Below are 20,357 nucleotides of genomic sequence, written 5' to 3'. Positions count from 1 at the left end.
TGCTGGTACCTCGTATAGTGAAGGCTACATCAGGGGGCGGAGCCTTTTCTTACAAAGCCCCACAGTTATGGAACAGCCTTCCAAGTAGTGTTCGGGAATCAGACACAGTCTCAGCGTTTAAGTCTCGGCTGAAAACAGATCTGTTTAGTCAAGCCTTGTGTTAATGGTGTTTATGAGGTAAAGGTGTAGATCTGGAGGGTCCTCAGACAGAGTGTTTTGGTAAACTGGGATGTATGGATGCTGTCAGTCCCCACTCGCTTGCTCACTCGAGTTTGTTGACGGTGTAGTGGCTGCTGCTTTATGTCCCGGGGCCCCTCATGCCTGTGTTACCTTCTGGCGCTCCCCTTTTAGTTATGCTGTCATAGTTAGTTGCCGGAGTCCCTGCTTGTACTCAGTGCAATATGTATACTGCTCCTACTTATTCAGGTGACATTGGGCATACCTAACCACCTGTGTTTTTCTCTCTCTCTCTCTCTCTCTCTCTCTCTCTCTCTCTCTCTCTCTCCCCCCATCTGTTCCTCTGAGTTACAGGTCAATCCTGAGATCGAGATGCTGAACCTCTTCTGCTCCTCGGACCTGCCTGATCCATCCTGGTGCCCTGTGTCTGGTTGGAGTCTCATCACATCGCTCCTGTGGAGGACGGCCCCATATGGACAGTTGAAAGTCACACCTGGAAGACGCTCTGGACTCTTACAGTAATGCTTTTATGGCTGAGGACTACAGTTGACTTGCTAACTTTAGGACTGCAGTCGTCATGAACAGTTTTGCACTCAAGTTTCCATCAATGAAGAGTTTATAACATCAACGAAACTGACTTCATGTTAAAACTGTTAATATTATAGTCAGGCTGTCTGTTGTTGCCCAAATGAGGATGGGTTCCCTTCTGAGTCTGGTTCCTGTCGAGGTTTCTTCCTCATGTCGTCTGAGGGAGTTTTTCTTTGCCACCGTCGCCACAAGCTTCATCATTGGGGATGAAACTGGTTTATGTTTGGGGTAATTCAAATTCTGTAAAGCTGCTTTGCGACAATATCTATTGTTAAAAGCGCTATACAAATAAACTTGACTTGACTTGACACAGAGATACACACACACACACACACACACACAGACATACACACAGATACACACACACACATACATGCACACACACAGAGATACACACACACACACACACACACACAGACATACACACAGATATACACAGACAGAGAGGGGGAAAGAGCGTGTGTGTGTGTGTGTGTGTGTGTGTGTGTGTGTGTGTGTGTTATTAGTGTTTATAATGGATGATTGTTAATCAGAATTTTTAATTTCGGAGCTGAATGATGGAGATTTTTGTGCACAAGCCTGAATGTAGAGTAGCTGAGTTAGCACTGTGCTAATGCTAATACCCTGTGAGACGATTTTAAATCATTGACGCTGTAAGATAAAGAGAGTGTTATTAACATCGAGCTGCTTAAAGCTAGAGAAAATAAGTTAATTTATTTTACTGTGCGTGAGATGAAGAAACTTAAAAACCCTTAGGAATGAAGAAACTCCTACTTAAAAAAAAAAAAACAGGTTGCTGATGTTTTTACCAAAACAGTGAAATATCTTTCTTTCCCTCATTGTTTTATTCCTTATTTATTCCTTGTTGTTTACTGTTTTTAATTCCTCCTCACAATCAGAATCCTTTTTAGTCACAGGGATTTAACTCTAATTTACCTTTAAACCTGTAAAGGTCAAAGGTCATCATTCTGTCAGAGGAACAGGATTATAGTCAGATTACAGTTAAAAACACATTCTGGGAAATAAGGATTAAGGGTAAAATATCAGATTAGAGTTTAATAAGTGATAAGGGCCTGCAGAGTCACTGCACTGAGACTGTGTGTGTGTGTGTGTGTGTGTGTTAAGCTGAAGCATAAGTGTATTAGGGTTAGGAGTTTTAGGAGTTTCCCCATCTGTCAATTCTACACACACACACACACACACACACACACACACACACACACACACACACACACACACACACACAAAAAAAAAAAAATCTCTCTCTCTCTCTCTCTCTATCTCTCTCTCTCACACACACACACACACACACACACACACACACACACATACACACACACACACACACATACACAGAATTCTGAAACTGTCACAGACATCAGACAGGAAGAAAACACATCCCATAATGTACAGCACTCAGTCAGAAACGACCTTTGACCCTGAGCCTAAATGATCTGACCCCAGATTGATGTGTGTTTAATAGCTGTGAGTTTACTGTGGTGCTTTTGGGGTGGAGCGACTGAGGGTGGAGTTACAACCCTAGGTACTGATAAATTCTCAGAAACCTAAAAAAGGGTTAAATAACAGTATCACCCTCATTAACCCCCCTCCCCCGATAGTTAATTGCCTGAACACACGTCAACACAATCCCAAGTTTTAGTTTTACCTCATCATGGCTGTAAATAGTACATTGGTGATTAGTTAAAGGGCTTAGTGGAAGTGTGAATGGAGGTGAGGGCAGGTGAGGGGCGGGGTCAGGACGCAGGTATAAGTCACACACTTGTGCTGTCTCTTGCACCACAGCCACGGCGCTGAGACGAGGACAGACTGCACCCCGACATCAGGACACGAGGTAAGACAGGATATCTGCACAGACCTCAAATTAACATTTCATCACAGTTTATACTATCCGAGGACTGGGATGGAGATGTGGGTGGAGTTGGGGGCGTGGCTTGTGTCTGTGTTTGATCACTCACAATAACACAGTAAGAGTGAGAGAGTCGACTGTAATAGAGGTGACGTACAGAGTGAGTTCTGCATGCGTCACCTCCGCTCTACTTACTGATGACATGATTATAAAATCACATATAAAATCGATTTAAAAAATAAAATACAAATGAAAGGAAAATGAAAAGGAGTGTGTCCTTCACAGTGCGAGAAATTAATCAGTGTGCAGGTCATTTATTATATTTACTAAAGCAGAGGTGTTTCCTTTATTATTATTATTATTATTATTATTATTATTATTATTATTATTATTATTATTGTTATCGTTTTGTTACTCTTATGAAAACAAAACTAAAGTCCAGAACAGCAATGAAAGGAACAAATGATGTTCTTATGAAGTCCTAAATGGAACTGATGGTAATGACACAGTATTAAAGGGGGAGGTGCACTCGCAGTGTGTGTTCTGTAATTATAGTCATTAACATTAGATTTGTTTTTACATCTCAGATAAAAACTCTGCATTTTTACTTCACTGAGTCACACAAGACATTTTGACTTTTAAAACATAGTTTCAGTGTTTTAAATAAATTGAACACTGAATTGTTCTTTATTAAATAATCAGCATAAATTAAATTACACATTAAACAGCTAACAGCAGATGAATGAAGAATGAAGATAAAAGTGTAAAAGTGTTCACGAATAAATACAGTGTGAGTGTAAACAATATAAATACAGTCATGGTTTAAATACAGAAATTCAACTTGTGGAATTTAAGAGGATTTTAATTCTTTACTCTGTAATCTATTTGTGTAAATCTGTAATCTCATTATATCACACACACACACACACACACATTCAGCCATCTGCTCCGTCTCTGATGTTACTTTATAGATTTATGTCCAGAAATGTAAATAACACTGAAAATATTTTACAGATAATTATTCTGTGAGTCAGGAAACATGGACAAGTGAGTAGAGAATGCTCACACTGACACATACACTCTGCCTTTATAACTGATCCACAGTTTACACACTTTTATATGAAGAGTTTGTACAGAAATGTATTTATTTAATCTGTAAGAACAACACTGAGCATGTGATGAGTTTTAATCAGTTTATCTCTCGACAACTCTGATTCCAGAAAAGTCAGGACTCTGTGGTAAATGTAAATAAAAACAGAATGCAATGATTTGCAAATCCTTTTTGACCAACATTCAACTGAATCTAATACAAAGACAAGATATTTAATGCTCAAACTGATAAACCTGATTGTTTTTTTTGTAAATATAAACTTATTCGGGGCGGCACGGTGGTGTAGTGGTTAGCGCTGTTGCCTCACAGCAAGAAGGTCCGGGTTCGAGCCCCGTGGCCGGCGAGGGCCTTTCTGTGCGGAGTTTGCATGTTCTCCCCGTGTCCGCGTGGGTTTCCTCCGGGTGCTCCGGTTTCCCCCACAGTCCAAAGACATGCAGGTTAGGTTAACTGGTGACTCTAAATTGAGCGTAGGTGTGAATGTGAGTGTGAATGGTTGTCTGTGTCTATGTGTCAGCCCTGTGATGACCTGGCGACTTGTCCAGGGTGAACCCCGCCTTTCACCCGTAGTCAGCTGGGATAGGCTCCAGCTTGCCTGCGACCCTGTAGAAGGATAAAGCGGCTACAGATAATGAGATGAGATAAACTTATTCTGAATCTGATTCCTGAAAAATGTCCAAAAAAGAGAACTGGGGAAACAAAAACCTGGGGAAGTTGTGGAACACTCAAAAATCACCTGTTTGGAACATTCTCCAGGTGAACAGGTACAGGTTCAGTGGTCATTGGAAAGGTTCAGTAATGCAAGGACGGGGCGTGGTTCAGCACTTTGTGATAAAGCTGTAAATCAGTGGGAGTGTCGGTCAGAAAGATTTGCAAATCACTACAGTGTGTTTATGTTTTACACAGCAGACCAACTTTTTTGGAATTGGGGTTGTATTTATTTATTTATTTGTTTGTTTATTTGTTTCAGGGTTTTCAAGAAGACCAGTGGGAACGGTCAGGTGAGTCGCTCCTCTCTCTGATCCACATCGTGAGATGAGACTGTTCAAAATCTAATTATTTCACTACAATCATCAGTTTAAATGAATTTGTATTGAGCAAAAACTTACTGCAAAATAATATTTGAATTTACTGAGATTCACCTGTGTGTGTGTGTGTGTGTGTGTGTGTGTGTGTGTGTGTGTGTGTGTGTGTGTGTGTGTGTGTGTGTGTGTGTTCAGCTCACTCTGTACCTGGGAAAGAGAGATTATATTGATAACGTGGACAGTGTGGAGCCTGTCGGTGAGAAACAAATCAATCTGAAACTGAGTAAAGTGTAAAAAATAAATAAATAAAATAAATAAATAAATAAATGTGTATCATGGGTTTTACTAAGACTATGTGTGTGTGTGTGTGTGTGTGTGTGTGTGTGTGTGTGTGTGTGTGTGTGTGTGTTTCTTGCAGAGGGTGTGGTGAAGCTCGACCCTAAAGACCTGGGGGACAGGAAAGGTGATAAACGCTTTGTATTATACTTCATTAACACAAAATAAGGTGTGTGTGTGTGTGTGTGTGTGTGTGTGTGTGTGTGTGTGTGTGTGTGTGTGCACAGTCTGTCTCTGGCTGCATTAGTCAGACACTCCTATAGTCTCTCTCTCTCTCTCTCTCTCTGTATCTCTCTCTCAACATGATCAGTGTCAGGGGTTAAAGTTAAGATTTGCCTTCTTGGCATTAAATAATGGAGCAATTAACAGGAAACTGACTTTGTAAAAACCTCAGTAAATCATGTTGTGTGATTCATTTAAATATTCTCCTCCCCAAACTTTGCACTCCAAAAGGGAACCTCCTCTAAATACAAATGTAATGAGGTCAGCCACAAAAATAACCACGCTGTTCCATCGCTAACTCTGCACTGCAGATCTTCAGTAAATCCCGTCAATTTTAAACACCAAAAGAGGATTTGTGCCCAAACCCATTAGTTAATCCGGCCCTTTGAATTAAATGTAACAAGCTGAACTTCTGTCTGTGGTGGAAACAACACGTGGCCGTATTTTGTACCTGCAGTGTGTTTATTTCAATTTACATCGATGTCTTCACTCAGAACGCTGATGAAAGCTACAGCAGCAGTGTGTGTGGTCCAGCTCTGTGACTTACATTATCTTTAAAGGCATTTTCATGCTTACAGGTGATATAAAAACACCAATGTAACACACTACAGGTACAAAACATGTCCACTTTATGGTTCCACCTCAGAGAGGAGGAGGAGAGTTCCTTCTCAGTTTAGTACTGTTGGACCTGAGTGTGTAAAAAACAGTGAGCTTTCACTTATTCATTTTCACTGATTTATTGTCTGTGTGTGTGTGTGTGTGTGTGTGTGTGTGTGTGTGTGTGTGTGTGTGTACAGTGTGGGTTCAGCTGTGCTGTGCATTTCGTTATGGTAATGAGGACCTGGATGTGATCGGGCTGATTTTCAGGAAGGACATCTGGATTCATCGCATTCAGATTTATCCTGAGGCTGAACACAAACCAAAACTCACTGACATGCACAACATACTGCTGAAGAAAGCTGGAGAGCAGGCGTACGCCTTCACTTTCGATGTATGACACACACAAACAGACCCACACACACCCACACACACACAAATCTCATCTCATTATCTCATCTCATTATCTCTAGCCGCTTTATCCTTCTACAGGGTCGCAGGCGAGCTGGATCCTATCCCAGCTGACTACGGGTGAAAGGCGGGGTTCACCCTGGACAAGTCGCCAGGTCATCACAGGGCTGACACATAGACACAGACAACCATTCACACTCACATTCACACCTACGCTCAATTTAGAGTCACCAGTTAACCTAACCTGCATGTCTTTGGACTGTGGGGGAAACCGGAGCACCCGGAGGAAACCCACGCGGACACGGGGAGAACATGCAAACTCCACACACAAATCAAAATCAAATCAAATCAAGTTTATTTGTATAGCGCTTTTAACAATAAACATTGTCGCAAAGCAGCTTTACAGAATTTGAACGACTTAAAACATGAGCTAATTTTATCCCTAATCTATCCCCAATGAGCAAGCCTGTGGCGACGGTGGCAAGGAAAAACTCCCTCAGACGACATGAGGAAGAAACCTCGAGAGGAAACAGACTCAAAAGGGAACCCATCCTCATTTGGGCAACAACAGACAGCCTGACTATAATATTAACAGTTTTAACAGGTATAACCCTCAACTGTCCTCATGGGGCCGTCCTTCACAGGAGTGGGGCGATAAAACTCCGACCAGACACAGGGCACCAGGATGGATCAAGCAGGTCCGAGGGGCAGAAGAGGCCAGCATCTCAATCCCAGGATCAACATGTAACTCAGAGGGACAGATTGGGGGGGGGGGGGGGGGGAGAAAGAAAACACAGGTTGTTAGGTATGCCCTAAAAATGACAAGTATTAAATCTGTGTGGTAGACTCGCAGAGACGAGAGTCTTTACATCAGGCATAACACACAACAATGGCATGTTAATATGGTAAAAAATATCATGACCTGCTCTGGCTGGATGCTTGATTGGGTGATGGGAGCACACTCCTCAGCAATGATGAGATGCAGATGGGACCCTTAGGGCTGGCCAAGACAATTCAGTTACATTTCACCGGGTCTGGGACATGCGACAGAAGTCTGACGGCCGATTCCCTGCAGGCTACGATAGCCAGTCGAGGTCTCCACCCTCTCCACCAAAAGATTTCCTGTTGACTCCATATAACTCAGAGGAACAGATTTGGGGTGGGGGGGAGGGAAAGAAAACACAGGTTGTTAGGTATGCCCAATGTCACCTGAATAAGTAGGAACAGTATACATATTGCACTGAGTACAAGCAGGGACTCCGGCAACTAACTATGACAGCATAACTAAAAGGAGAGAGCCAGAAGGTAACACAGGCATGAGGGGCCCCGGGACATAAAGCAGCAGCCACTACACCATCAACAAACTCGAGTGAGCAAGCGAGTGGGGACTGACAGCATCCATACATCCCAGTTTACCAAACACTCTGTCTGAGGACCCTCCAGATCTACTCCTTTACCTCATAAACACCATTAACACAAGGCTTGACTAAACAGATATGTTTTCAGCCGAGACTTAAACGCTGAGACTGTGTCTGATTCCCGAACACTACTTGGAAGGCTGTTCCATAACTGTGGGGCTTTGTAAGAAAAGGCTCTGCCCCCTGATGTAGCCTTCACTATACGAGGTACCAGCAGATAGCCTGCACCTTTTGATCTAAGTAGGCGTGGCGGATCATAGAGGAGCAGAAGTTCGCTCAGGTACTGTGGTGCAAGACCATTCAGTGCTTTAAAGGTCAATAGTAGTATTTTATAATCAGTATGAAATTTGATTGGGAGCCAATGCAGTGTGGATAAGACAGGGGTGATGGGGTCATATTTTCTAGTTCTAGTAAGGACTCTTGCTGCTGCATTTTGAACTAACTGGAGCTTGTTTATGCACTTATTGGAACATCCAGACAGTAAGGCATTACAATAATCCAACCTGGAGGGAACGAAAGCATGGACTAGTTTTTCTGCGTCATGTAGTGACATTAAATTTCTTATCTTTGCAATATTTCTGAGATGAAAGAAAGCTATCCGGGTGATGTTATCAATGTGAGTTTCGAATGAAAGACTGGGGTCAATAATCACTCCGAGGTCTTTTACTGCTGCACGTGAAGAAACAGAAAGGCCATCCAGAGTCACTGTGTAATCAGAAAACTTACTTCTAGCTGTATGTGGTCCGAGTACAAGTACTTCAGTCTTGTCAGAGTTAAGCAGAAGGAAGTTAATAAGCATCCAGTGTCTAATGTCCTTAACACATTCCTCAGTTCTATTAAGCTGGTGTCTCTCATCAGGTTTTGCAGAGACATACAGCTGTGTGTCATCAGCATAACAGTGGAAACTAATACAATGTTTATGAATAATATCGCCCAGAGGGAACATATATAGAGAAAAAAGCAGTGGACCCAAGACAGAACCTTGTGGAACACCAAACTTTACCTCAGTACGTCTAGAAATATCACCATTTATATCAACATACTGATAACGATCAGTTAGATAAGAGCTGAGCCAGGAGAGGGCCATTCCCTTAACTCCCACAACATTTTCTAGTCTATCCAGAAGAATGGAATGATCAATGGTATCAAATGCTGCACTAGGGTCAAGCAATGAGACAGCCCTGATCAGACGCCAACAGTAGGTCGTTTACTACTTTAACCAGTGCTGTCTCTGTGCTATGATGAGGTCTAAATCCTGACTGATACATTTCATGGATGTTATTCCTATGTAAATATGAGCATAACTGCTGTGCCACAGCTTTTTCAAGGATCTTGGAGATAAAGGGGAGGTTTGATATTGGCCGATAATTGGACAGCTGACAGGGATCAAAGTCAGGTTTTTTAATCAGGGGTTTGATAACTGCTAGTTTAAAGGATTTGGGTACATAGCCAATCATAAGAGAAGAATTTATTATTTTTATAAGCGGTTCAATTACTCCAGGTATTATCTGTTTGAATAGATGTGTCGGTAAGGGATCTAGTACGCAAGTTGAGGCTTTTGATGCCGAGATTAATGAAAGTAATTCAGTTTCTTTTAGGGGAGTAAAACATTCTAACTGATGATCTGATACAGTTATATTGTTAACTACAGGGTCACTTACATTGTCTGACCTTAAATTAGTAGTTTGAATTTTTTGTCGGATATTCTCAATTTTGTCATTAAAAAAATTCATGAAGTCGTTGCTACTCCATACTGCAGGTGTGCATGTGTCTATAGTGGACTTATTCCTGGTTAATTTTGCTACAGTATTAAATAGGAATCTAGGATTATTTTTGTTATCTTCTATTAGGGAGGAGAAATATGTTGATCTCGCAGCACTAAGAGCTTTTCTATACTTCAGGAAGCTCTCCTTCCAAGCTAATTTGAACACTACCAATTTTGTTTGACGCCATTTACGTTCCAATTTTCGAGTGGTCTGTTTTAATGTGCGAGTGTCATCATTACACCAGGGTGCTAATTTTTTGTCTCTGACCATTTTCCTTTTCAGAGGAGCTACATTATCTAAAGTATGGTGGAACGTTGACTCTAAGCATTCAGTTGCCTGATCGAGTTCTGCAGGGGCTGACAGTGACCCAATCAAAGTTGATAACTCTGGGAGATCATTTATAAAGCTCTGTGCAGTAGTTGACGTGAAAGTACGTTTAATACAGTAGCGTGGTGAGGTGCATATATTATTACTCAGACATATCTTGAATGAGATGAGATAATGATCTGAGATAACTTCAGACTGTGGAAGTGTGACTATATTGTCTACGTTTAATCTGAATGTTAGTATTAGATCAAGGGTGTGACCACCATTATGGGTCGGTCCTGTGACATTCTGCTTAATCCCGACTGAATCTAAAATGGACACAAACGCTGTTTTTAAAGGGTCTTCTGGGTTATCGAAGTGAATATTAAAATCTCCAACAACTAAAGCTTTGTCTAAGGAAATAACCAGATCTGAGATAAAATCTGCAAATTCAGAAAGAAACTCAGAATACGGCCCCGGGGGCCTGTAAATAATAAGCAATGGAATTAACTGGGTAGACTTATTTTTCGAGGCTACATACATTATATGAGTATGAAGAACTTCAAATGTATTAAATTTATAACCAGGTTTTTGTGTTACACCTAGATAATCGTTATAAATAACCGCGACGCCTCCTCCTCTGCCAGTTAGACGAGGCTGGTGTATATAACTGTATCCAGGAGGACTCGCTTCATTTAATGCTATATATTCATTTGGCTTTATCCATGTTTCAGTAAACAAAGTACATTAAACTCCTGATCAGTAATGAGTTCATTAACCATTAGCGCTTTAGATGTAAGCGATCTAATATTTAATAGCCCCACCTTTAGATCAAAGGTGCTGGCAGCAGCTGTACAGTCAGTATGATCTAATTTTATATTGATTAGGTTACTGGAACAAACTCTCTGAAAATTTCTACCTTTTTGTTGAGCTCGGGGAACAGACACAGTCTCGATGTAGTGGACCCTGAGTGACGACTCTGTGCAGCTCGCAGACAGTCGGTTTAGCCTGTTCGTCTGCTCCCTGGCCTTGGCTCTGGATTGTCAGAAATTAACTAGGCCTGTTCTGAGACTGAGCTATGCTGCAGGAAATGAGAGCAGCACCTTCCCGAGTGGGATGGATACCGTCCCGCCCTAACAGGCCAGCAGTGCCCTCAAAATTAGCCCAATTATCTATAAAGCCCACACTGTTTTCAGAGCACCACCTGGACAGCCAGCAGTTCAGTGACCATAACCTGCTGTAAGCTACATCGCCACGCCGCATTGGGATGGGGCCAGAGCATACTACAGCATCGGACATCACCTTTGCTAATTTAAACACCTCTACAAAGTTACTCTTAGTAACCTCAGACTGACGAAGGCGTATATCATTAGCTCCTGCATGGATAACTATCTTTGAGAACCTGTGCTTGCCTAGGACCCTAAGATTACCTGCTATGTCCGGCGCCCTGGCTCCCGGTATACACCTGACTAAAGCTGCTGGTGCCCCTAAAGGCTGAGCTAATTTCACGTGCCGTATGATAGAGTCCCCTATAACCAGAGCTCTTTCAGGTTTCTCAGTGGGTGCATCACTAAGGAGAGCAAATCTGTTCGACACGTGATGCGGAGAGGAGTGGTGCTCCCGTGGGCGAGCCTCAGCGGTAGCTTTGGCTCTACGCTTATGCCGCCGAGCCGTCACCCATTCACCCCGCTGTAAGGGCTCTAATGCCGGAGTTGGGGGATTGCTAACTCCACCTAGGGCGTCCAGACTTTCCCTAACAGAAACTACACTGTTCTGACGCTCACTAACCTGCTCTAAAGCCTGGACACGCGCTTCTAGCACTGAAATCTTCTCCGTCAGAGAGCTAACTAATCTGCACTTATCACAAGTAAAGCTAATAGAGCTATCGCTAGTGACGGAGGAAGAATGACTAAACATCCTGCACTCAGCACACTGAACAGGCTGAAGGTGTGCCATGATGAAAAGATTCACGTACCTTAAATGAAGATCTGTTGATATTAAAGCAGATCAGATGTGGATGGTCTCCACTTGTGGTCTTTACACAGGAGGAGAGAAAAAGAAAGCTTTAAACAACATTAAACAAGTCACACGGGATGGACTCCAGCTTGTTTAAATGGTGATAAGAGATGAGACGGTGTGTGGAGTGATGTCTCTCCTGACTCTAATGGTTTCCGTCAGGTTCCTAAACATCTCCATTAAATATTCTCTGGCTCTAGTTAAACACCACCAGAACCCAGTAGGGAGGAGACATTTTCTCATGATTACCACCAGAATAAAACAAGATAATCATGAACCATCAGGAACCATGCTCTCCATTAAACTTGTGTGTGAGAACACATTAGGACCGGGACCAGGAGACATCTGGAAGGGTTTATCCTGATCATTTCAGCCACATGTTAGCAGTCATTCCGAGTCGTACGCCCACTCACGTGTTTGCAGTTACACATTTTCCCACTGGATTGTTTGTTTTATCTTTCTAATGGAATTTTACTTCTTGTTTTATTTCCGTTTCAGATCCCAACCAATCTTCCGTGTTCCATCACGCTCCAGCCTGGACCTGACGATCAGGAGAAGAAGGTGCAACACTCACTCGCTAATTCATCCGAAATTAATGTAACACCTCAGCAGAGTTCGAGATGGTGAATGTGTCTCATGTGTTCCTGTTTTCCAGCCCTGTGGTGTGGACTTCGAGGTGAAAGCGTATGTAGCGAAAGAGGCCGACAATCCAGATGAGAAAATCAGTAAAAAGTGAGTATGATGTTATAACGTACGTGAATATCACTATATCCGATTTATTTACACTGTACAATATATTCATGTTCTGTGCTAACACTCGCTGTGCTTATAATACATTCCTTGCTAATACTGACTGAATATACTGTATGCTAATAGCTAATGCTGAATGATAAGTTACATAGTGTTGTATGCTCATATAATAATGTACAGTTTACGTTGTGTATGATCACTAAAATGCTCACACTGCTGGGACATTGTGTCTGCTAACATCTCTGCTATATTTATTTTATTGATGATATGCTAAGTTTGGTGCTAATATACACATGCGCTATGCTAGTTTTTACTCAGACTGTGCTGTGTGAATGTTTTTGGAGGAATGTTTAGAGTTGAATTTACAAGAAGGTGTTTATTATATTCAAGTGTAATTTTGAAAAAATCTGTGATTTGTGTGTGTGTGTGTGTGTGTGTGTGTGTGTGTGTGTGTGTGTGTGTGTTTCAGGGACACGTGCCGTCTGATTATCCGTAAGTCACAGTTTGCGCCGTTGAACACAGGAGCCGGACAGAGAGCAGAACTCTGTAAGAGCTTCATGCTGTCAGACAAATCGCTGCTGCTGGAGGCGTCTGTGGAGAAAGACGTACGGTTTCAGAGTCACAGTATAGTGGTGTAATAGTGTTGTGTTTTAGTGTAACGGTGTAATAGTGTGTTTTAGTGTAACGGTGTAATAGTGTTGTGTTTTAGTGTAACGGTGTAATAGTGTTGTGTTTTAGTGTAACGGTGTAATAGTGTTGTGTTTTAGTGTAACGGTGTAATAGTGTTGTGTTTTAGTGTAACGGTGTAATAGTGTTGTGTTTTAGTGTAACGGTGTAATAGGGTTGTGTTTTAGTGTAACGGTGTAATAGTGTGTTTTAGTGTAACGGTGTAATAGTGTTGTGTTTTAGTGTGACGGTGTAATAGTGTTGTGTTTTAGTGTAACGGTGTAATAGTGTTGTGTTTTAGTGTAACGGTGTAATAGTGTTGTGTTTTAGTGTAACGGTGTAATAGTGTTGTGTTTTAGTGTAACGGTGTAATAGTGTTGTGTTTTAGTGTAACGGTGTAATAGGGTTGTGTTTTAGTGTAACGGTGTAATAGTGTTGTGTTTTAGTGTAACGGTGTAATAGTGTTGTGTTTTAGTGTAACGGTGTAATAGTGTTGTGTTTTAGTGTAACGGTGTAATAGTGTGTTTTAGTGTAACAGTATAATAGTGTTGTGTTTTAGTGTAACGGTGTAATAGGGTTGTGTTTTAGTGTAACGGTGTAATAGGGTTGTGTTTTAGTGTAACGGTGTAATAGTGTTGTGTTTTAGTGTAACGGTGTAATAGTGTTGTGTTTTAGTGTAACGGTGTAATAGTGTTGTGTTTTAGTGTAACGGTGTAATAGTGTTGTGTTTTAGTGTAACGGTGTAATAGTGTTGTGTTTTAGTGTAACGGTGTAATAGGGTTGTGTTTTAGTGTAACGGTGTAATAGTGTTGTGTTTTAGTGTAACGGTGTAATAGTGTTGTGTTTTAGTGTAACGGTGTAATAGTGTTGTGTTTTAGTGTAACGGTGTAATAGTGTTGTGTTTTAGTGTAACGGTGTAATAGTGTTGTGTTTTAGTGTAACGGTGTAATAGGGTTGTGTTTTAGTGTAACGGTGTAATAGGGTTGTGTTTTAGTGTAACGGTGTAATAGTGTGTTTTAGTGTAACGGTGTAATAGTGTTGTGTTTTAGTGTAACGGTGTAATAGTGTTGTGTTTTAGTGTAACGGTGTAATAGTGTTGTGTTTTAGTGTAACGGTGTAATAGTGTTGTGTTTTAGTGTAACGGTGTAATAGTGTTGTGTTTTAGTGTAACGGTGTAATAGTGTTGTGTTTTAGTGTAACGGTGTAATAGTGTTGTGTTTTAGTGTAACGGTGTAATAGTGTTGTGTTTTAGTGTAACGGTGTAATAGTGTTGTGTTTTAGTGTAACGGTGTAATAGTGTTGTGTTTTAGTGTAACGGTGTGTGAGACACGATGAGAATGAACAGGTTCTCTTCGTGTTGCTCACAGATTTATTATCATGGAGAAACCATTCCTGTTAAAGTGAAGGTGAAGAACGACACCAACAAAGTGGTGAATAAATTCAGAATCACTAGTGAGTTTAATTCTGTACACACACACACACACACACACACACACACACTGATATATTTGCTTTGACATTTTTTATTGAATTGTTTAATAATATTTTTGCAGTTGACCAGACGACAGACGTGGTTCTTTACTCTGCTGATAAATACGTCAAGACTGTCCTGAAAGAAGATTTTGAGTGAGTAATGACAACTTTACCCTGACACATTAGTTCATACATCTAACATCCCCACTGTCCTTCTCACATCCTCACTGTCCTTCTAACGTCCCCACTGTCCTTCTAATGTCGCCACTGTTCTTCTCACGTCCTCACTGTCCTTTTAAAGTCCTCACTGTCATTCTAACATCCTCACTGTCCTTCTAACATCCTCACTATCTTTCAAACATCCTCACTGTCCTTCTAATGTCCCCACTGTCCTTCTAACGTCCCCACTGTCCTTCTAATGTCCCCACTGTCTTTCTAACGACCCCACTGTCCTTCTCACGTCCCCATTGTCCTTCTAATGTCCCCACTGTCTTTCTAACGACTCCACTGTTCTTCTAATGTCCCCACTGTCTTTCTAACGACCCCACTGTCCTTCTCACGTCCCCATTGTCCTTCTAAAGGCCCGGTCCCACTGCACTTACAGATGCAAAGAGGATGTAAAACGTAAAAAAATCTTTGCCATCCGTTGGAAAACGCTATGCATCCGTTGTGTACTCATTGCATACGTGCTTCATACGCTCTATCCATCGAGCATCCGTCCACTGTGATTTCATCCGCGCAAAAAGTTTTGAGCTGCACAAAACTTTTAGAACGGATGAACTTTCCGCCGTGTACGATATAAATCCGCGACATATACGAGCAACAAACGTTCTATGTCCGTTATCATCCGTTAAACGTCTGCTGTATCCTCTCTGCATCCTCTGGGCATCCTCGCAACTCACATCCGCTGCAGCTGAAAACGGAAAGAGGGAGGAAAGATAAGGTACATGAAACGTCTATTCATCGTTAGTAGCACGGAAATAGAAAGGATGTAAGCGTATGCATCTCGTATATAAAGTATTCAAAACGGACAAAGCGTTTATATCTGGGATGTATCTCGTATATTTAGGATGTCTGGAGTATGTCTAGAGTATGTAGAAGGACACCTAGCGGACAATCGGTCTGCATCCGATATACATCCGCGCAACATCCCCTTTGTTTCCGTTAGGCGTACGTGATGCATCCCCTTCATCCGCTATGCGTCCGCTCTTTCTGCTATGCGTCCGCTTCTCAGTTATCACCGGTAACCCCTTCGGAGCTGTCATCCACTTCCATCCGCTTTCATCCGCTAGGCTTCCTATGAACATGCGTTTAACATCCCCGCTATATACTACCCACGACCGTTCTTTTCCGTTCTGTTTTCGCAAATTTTCACCAATTTTGTCCATTTCTGGAGCGGAGGAAAACGGATAGAGCCACCCCCGAAATTTTGCTCGTCCGCTGTGTCCTTTTTGCATACGTTTTGTGTCCATCGGCCAGTGGGACCGGGCCTTAACATCCACAATGTCTTTCTAAGATCCTCAATGTCCTTTTAACATTCCCACTGTCCTTCTAACATCCCCACTGTCCTTCTAACATCCCCACTGTCCTTCTAACGTCCCCACTGTCCTTCTCACATCCCCACTGTCCTTCTCACATCCCCACTGTTGTTCTAATGTCCTCACTGTCTTTCTAACATCCCTACAGTTTTTTAAACATCCCCACTGTCTTTCTAACATCCCCACTGTCTTTCTAATGTCCCCACTGTCTTTCTAACGTCCCCACTGTCCTTCTCACATCCCCACTGTTGTTCTAATGTCCTCACTGTCTTTCTAACATCCCTACAGTTTTTTAAACATCCCCACTGTCTGTCTAACATCCCCACTGTCTTTCTAATGTCCCCACTGTCTTTCTAACGTCCCCACTGTCCTTCTCACATCCCCACTGTCATTCTAATGTCCTCACTGTCTTTCTAACATCCCTACAGTATTTTAAACATCCTCACTGTCTTTCTAACGTCCCCACTGTCTTTCTAACATTCCCACTGTCATTCTAACATCCACACTGTCCTTCTAATGTCCTCACTGTTCTTCTAACAGCCACACTGTCTTTCTAACATCCATAGTGTCTTTCTAACGTCCCCACTGTCCTTCGAACATCCACACTGTCCTTCTAACTTCCCCACTGTCCTTCTAACTTCTCCACTGTCATTCTAATGTCCCCACTGTCCTTCTAACGTAACCACTGTCGTTCTAACATCCCCACTGTCGTTCTAACGTCCTCACTGTCCTTCTAACATCCACACTGTCCTTCTAATGTCCTCACTGTTCTTCTAACATCCACACGGTCCTTCTAATGTCCTCACTGTCCTTCTAACATCCACACGGTCCTTCTAATGTCCTCACTGTTCTTCTAACAGCCACACTGTCTTTCTAACATCCATAGTGTCTTTCTAACGTCCCCACTGTCCTTCGAACATCCACACTGTCCTTCTAACTTCCCCACTGTCCTTCTAACTTCTCCACTGTCATTCTAATGTCCCCACTGTCCTTCTAACGTAACCACTGTCATTCTAACATCCCCACTGTCGTTCTAACGTCCCCACTGTCGTTCTAACGTCCTCACTGTCCTTCTAACGTCCCCACACTTCACGCTGTCTAATTTCAACTCTTCCCCTTGTACTAATCCCTGCTCTCTGCAGATGTGTTTCCTCTTGTTCTGGTTGTCTGAGTGTGTTGCAAGTTTAACTTGTCTGAGAGTAACTTGTCTTCAGAGTGTTTAGGGGAAGTGAACGAGGGCTCTTTGTTTGCTCCTGACAGGGAGACGGTGGAGGCAAATTCAATGTGTGAGAAAGTCTTCCGCGTCACACCGCTTCTGGCTCAGAACAGAGAGAAACGAGGACTCGCTGTGGATGGAAAACTCAAATACGAGGACACAAACCTGGCCTCCACCACCATGTCAGTCTCTCACCCCCAACACACACACTGTACTGCTGTATTATTATTATTATTATTATTATTATTATTATTATTATTGTTGTTGTTGTGATTAATATGTGCTGTGTGTGTGTGTGTGTGTGTGTGTGTGTGTGTGTGTGTGTACAGTTTGAAGCCAGGGATGGACAGAGAGATTTTGGGAATCATGGTGTTTTATAAAATCACAGTTCATCTGCTGGTGTCTGGAGGAGGGTGAGACGCTCACTCTGAATAATCAATTAATAATGATGTCATAAATTCTCCTGAAATAATGCTTCATGTTTTTGTTTTTTTTTGTGTGTGTGTGTGTGTGTGTGTGTGTGTGTGTGTGTGTGTGTGTGTGTGTGTTTAAGGCTGTTGGGAGGTCTGACTGGCAGGTAAACTTTATAATCTTAATATTAAAGAACAAATCCTCAATCAATAATAAATACAACCTTAAATCCCCCCCCCCCCCTCTCTCTCTCTCTCTCTCTCTCTCTCTCTCTCTCTCAGTGATGTGGTAGTGGAGTTGCCTCTGACTCTGATGCAACCCAAACCCACAGGTACACAACTCCAAGTTTATTTTACTTGCATTATTCAACTGTTTGGAGAAAAACAGAGAAAGTGAGCAGAATCTCAGCTTGTGTCCAACAGGTTGTGAGATCAAATCCCTGATCTCTCTCTCTGTATCTCTGCAGCATGAGTGAGGTGCTCAGGAGTGAACACAAATCCCTCATGTAGTTTCCTCACACAACAGCATGGAGAGAACAAGAAGCTCTGTTGCCTCAGAAACACTAAAGTACCACCGTACTGAAGTACCAGAGGACCAGAGGACACACACACACACACACACACACACACACACACACACACACACACACACACACACACAGTCTGAAGAGTGTAACGTTCTCCTATAAATCTTTATGTGCTTTTGTCTTTATTGAAGTCTGACGGTGAAATATGACTGTATAGAAAAAAAATATTTTTGACTATAATTGTAGTAAAAATTCTGGTGTGATTTCTCATTTAGCTGAAATAAAAATGATGACTGAAATACCCCAGTACCAAATAAAAACATAGAAAACCCTAAACACACGTGTTCTTGCTCTTTATATTTGTTTGTATCCTCAGTGAATGCAGAAGGAACTGAGTGAAATCATGTTTATATTTTACTGATGAATCTAATCTGAGAGTTAATCAGATAACGCTGAAGTAGTTTAGTGTTAGAGCGGGTTCTGATCATCAGCACAGCGTCAGTGTGTGTGGCGATTTCGTCACACACTGAGAAAATGACTGAGCTGTCATGCCAGCTTCATCACCGATGTGTGTGAACAGATGTTCAACATCTACAGAGAAGACTGTGTAGAAACAAAGTCTTTAATTTTTTTTTCATGTCAAGCAAGCTCAGACCCCCACAGCCCTGCCTCTCCAACTGACTTTATCCTGCATTGCTGCAGGCAGTTCTTCTACTAGGCAGCCCGTGTCGTCCCACAGTTGATCGATGTAGGTATGTGTGGGACGACCCACAGAGGTGGTACCGTGTTGGGCTGCCATAGAAGGAGGTCGCTTGCCAGGTCTTCCTTGTTGCGCCAGCAGTGGCCAGCAAACTGTAATCTTCTCTTCCAGATGGTTGCCGATACAGGGGGAATAAATCTGTATAGTCCTTTATTTGTTAGATGGTCTTTCTAGGAGATATTTAAAGCTTTTCTTAACATTCTTGTAAAGGCACTGTCGAGTGAGGGTTGGAGTTTGAAGGTAAGTGTCCAGGTAGTTGATCCATAAACCAGGACAGATTCAACGGTGGCTCTGAAGAAGTTACGTTTTAGTAGGTCCACGGGCGCAGATAGAGGGGGGGACGGGGGGGATTCGTCCCACCCAGATTTAAATTCACCTCGTTTGGTCCCCCCCACTTATAGGGAGGAAAAAACGTCTCTGCTGTCTTTCTTTGCATAAGGCAAACCTCACGGAAAAATCAAAAGACTAATTACCATTCGGTTTATTGAGGTGCACAGCAGTACAGACGTAGTTGCAACTGCGCAGACTGCACAGGTTGCGAGCTCGAGCTTGGTTGCTATGGTTACCCACAACAAGTTTGACAGGCATATCGGGGACAGTGCCTCCTAGTTCAGGACCCCAACACGGCATGATGAAGGGTGCCAAAAGGCAGAAAACGATTGCATCATTTAAAAAAAAAAAATGACTGTAAGTAAACTGTGCCTTACTTTATCATATCACCTTGCAATTTTTTGATAGTCTGTTCAAAGTAATGTCGTAGTGAAAGTAAAATCGTACAGAGTAGAGAAGTCTTTCTGGTAGCCTCCTTCTTTCGGTGGTAGCCTGTAGATACAGTGCTCAGAAGGCAGTTTTAATGTTTAATCTGGCGTTCCCTGCCATAATTTCAGCGAGCATATTGTTTCATAAGGAAACTTTGCGAAGAGTTGTTGACTGACTGCCGCTCACGCAACACACAGGCAGAGTTAGAAAGTCAGGATGCACTGGTTTACACTTTACACACACACACGTAGCCCAGCCTCTCGCTATGGTTAACAGTTGGAACTTAGCGGTTTTAAAACTAGTTTTGCAATTTCTGTGCGTGATGATAATGTGTAAACTTTGGATTTCCATAGGCTATGTTAAAATGTTATCATTGTCCTGGCCTGCAGGTAGTTCCTGGTGATGGCAGTGAGGGAGGTGA

The 20,357-nt window shown here is 42.2% G+C and overlaps 1 protein-coding gene across 1 annotated transcript; it reads left to right on the top strand.

Moving 5' to 3' along the window:
- The first annotated feature begins 4,412 nt into the window (after positions 1 to 4,412).
- arr3a (arrestin 3a, retinal (X-arrestin)) lies at positions 4,413 to 18,753 on the top strand. Its single transcript, XM_060909571.1, has 15 exons — positions 4,413 to 4,504; positions 4,711 to 4,741; positions 4,961 to 5,021; positions 5,184 to 5,228; positions 6,121 to 6,314; positions 12,336 to 12,398; positions 12,493 to 12,569; positions 13,057 to 13,192; positions 14,621 to 14,705; positions 14,807 to 14,879; positions 17,525 to 17,662; positions 17,810 to 17,893; positions 18,034 to 18,057; positions 18,173 to 18,222; positions 18,358 to 18,753. The coding sequence occupies exons 1-15, from the start codon at positions 4,413 to 4,415 to the stop codon at positions 18,360 to 18,362; spliced, it is 1,158 nt and encodes a 385-aa protein (XP_060765554.1). The 3' UTR covers positions 18,363 to 18,753.
- Positions 18,754 to 20,357: the final 1,604 nt, after the last annotated feature.

This window comes from Neoarius graeffei, chromosome 25 (assembly GCF_027579695.1).
Source record: "Neoarius graeffei isolate fNeoGra1 chromosome 25, fNeoGra1.pri, whole genome shotgun sequence".
In the NCBI taxonomy this organism is placed as follows: Eukaryota; Metazoa; Chordata; class Actinopteri; order Siluriformes; family Ariidae; genus Neoarius; species Neoarius graeffei.
The sequence above is the reverse complement of the archived record's forward strand: the minus strand, read 5'-3'. Positions and strand labels throughout refer to the sequence as shown.

Excerpts from the sequence above, each read along its gene's own strand:
- arr3a (XM_060909571.1), top strand. The coding sequence starts at position 4,413 with ATGTCCAAAAAAGAGAACTGGGGAAACAAAAACCTGGGGAAGTTGTGG. Across the intron at positions 14,880-17,524 it reads GTCCTGAAAGAAGATTTTGA|GGAGACGGTGGAGGCAAATT; the intron begins GTGAGTAATGAC and ends TGCTCCTGACAG. Across the intron at positions 17,894-18,033 it reads CTGCTGGTGTCTGGAGGAGG|GCTGTTGGGAGGTCTGACTG; the intron begins GTGAGACGCTCA and ends TGTGTGTTTAAG.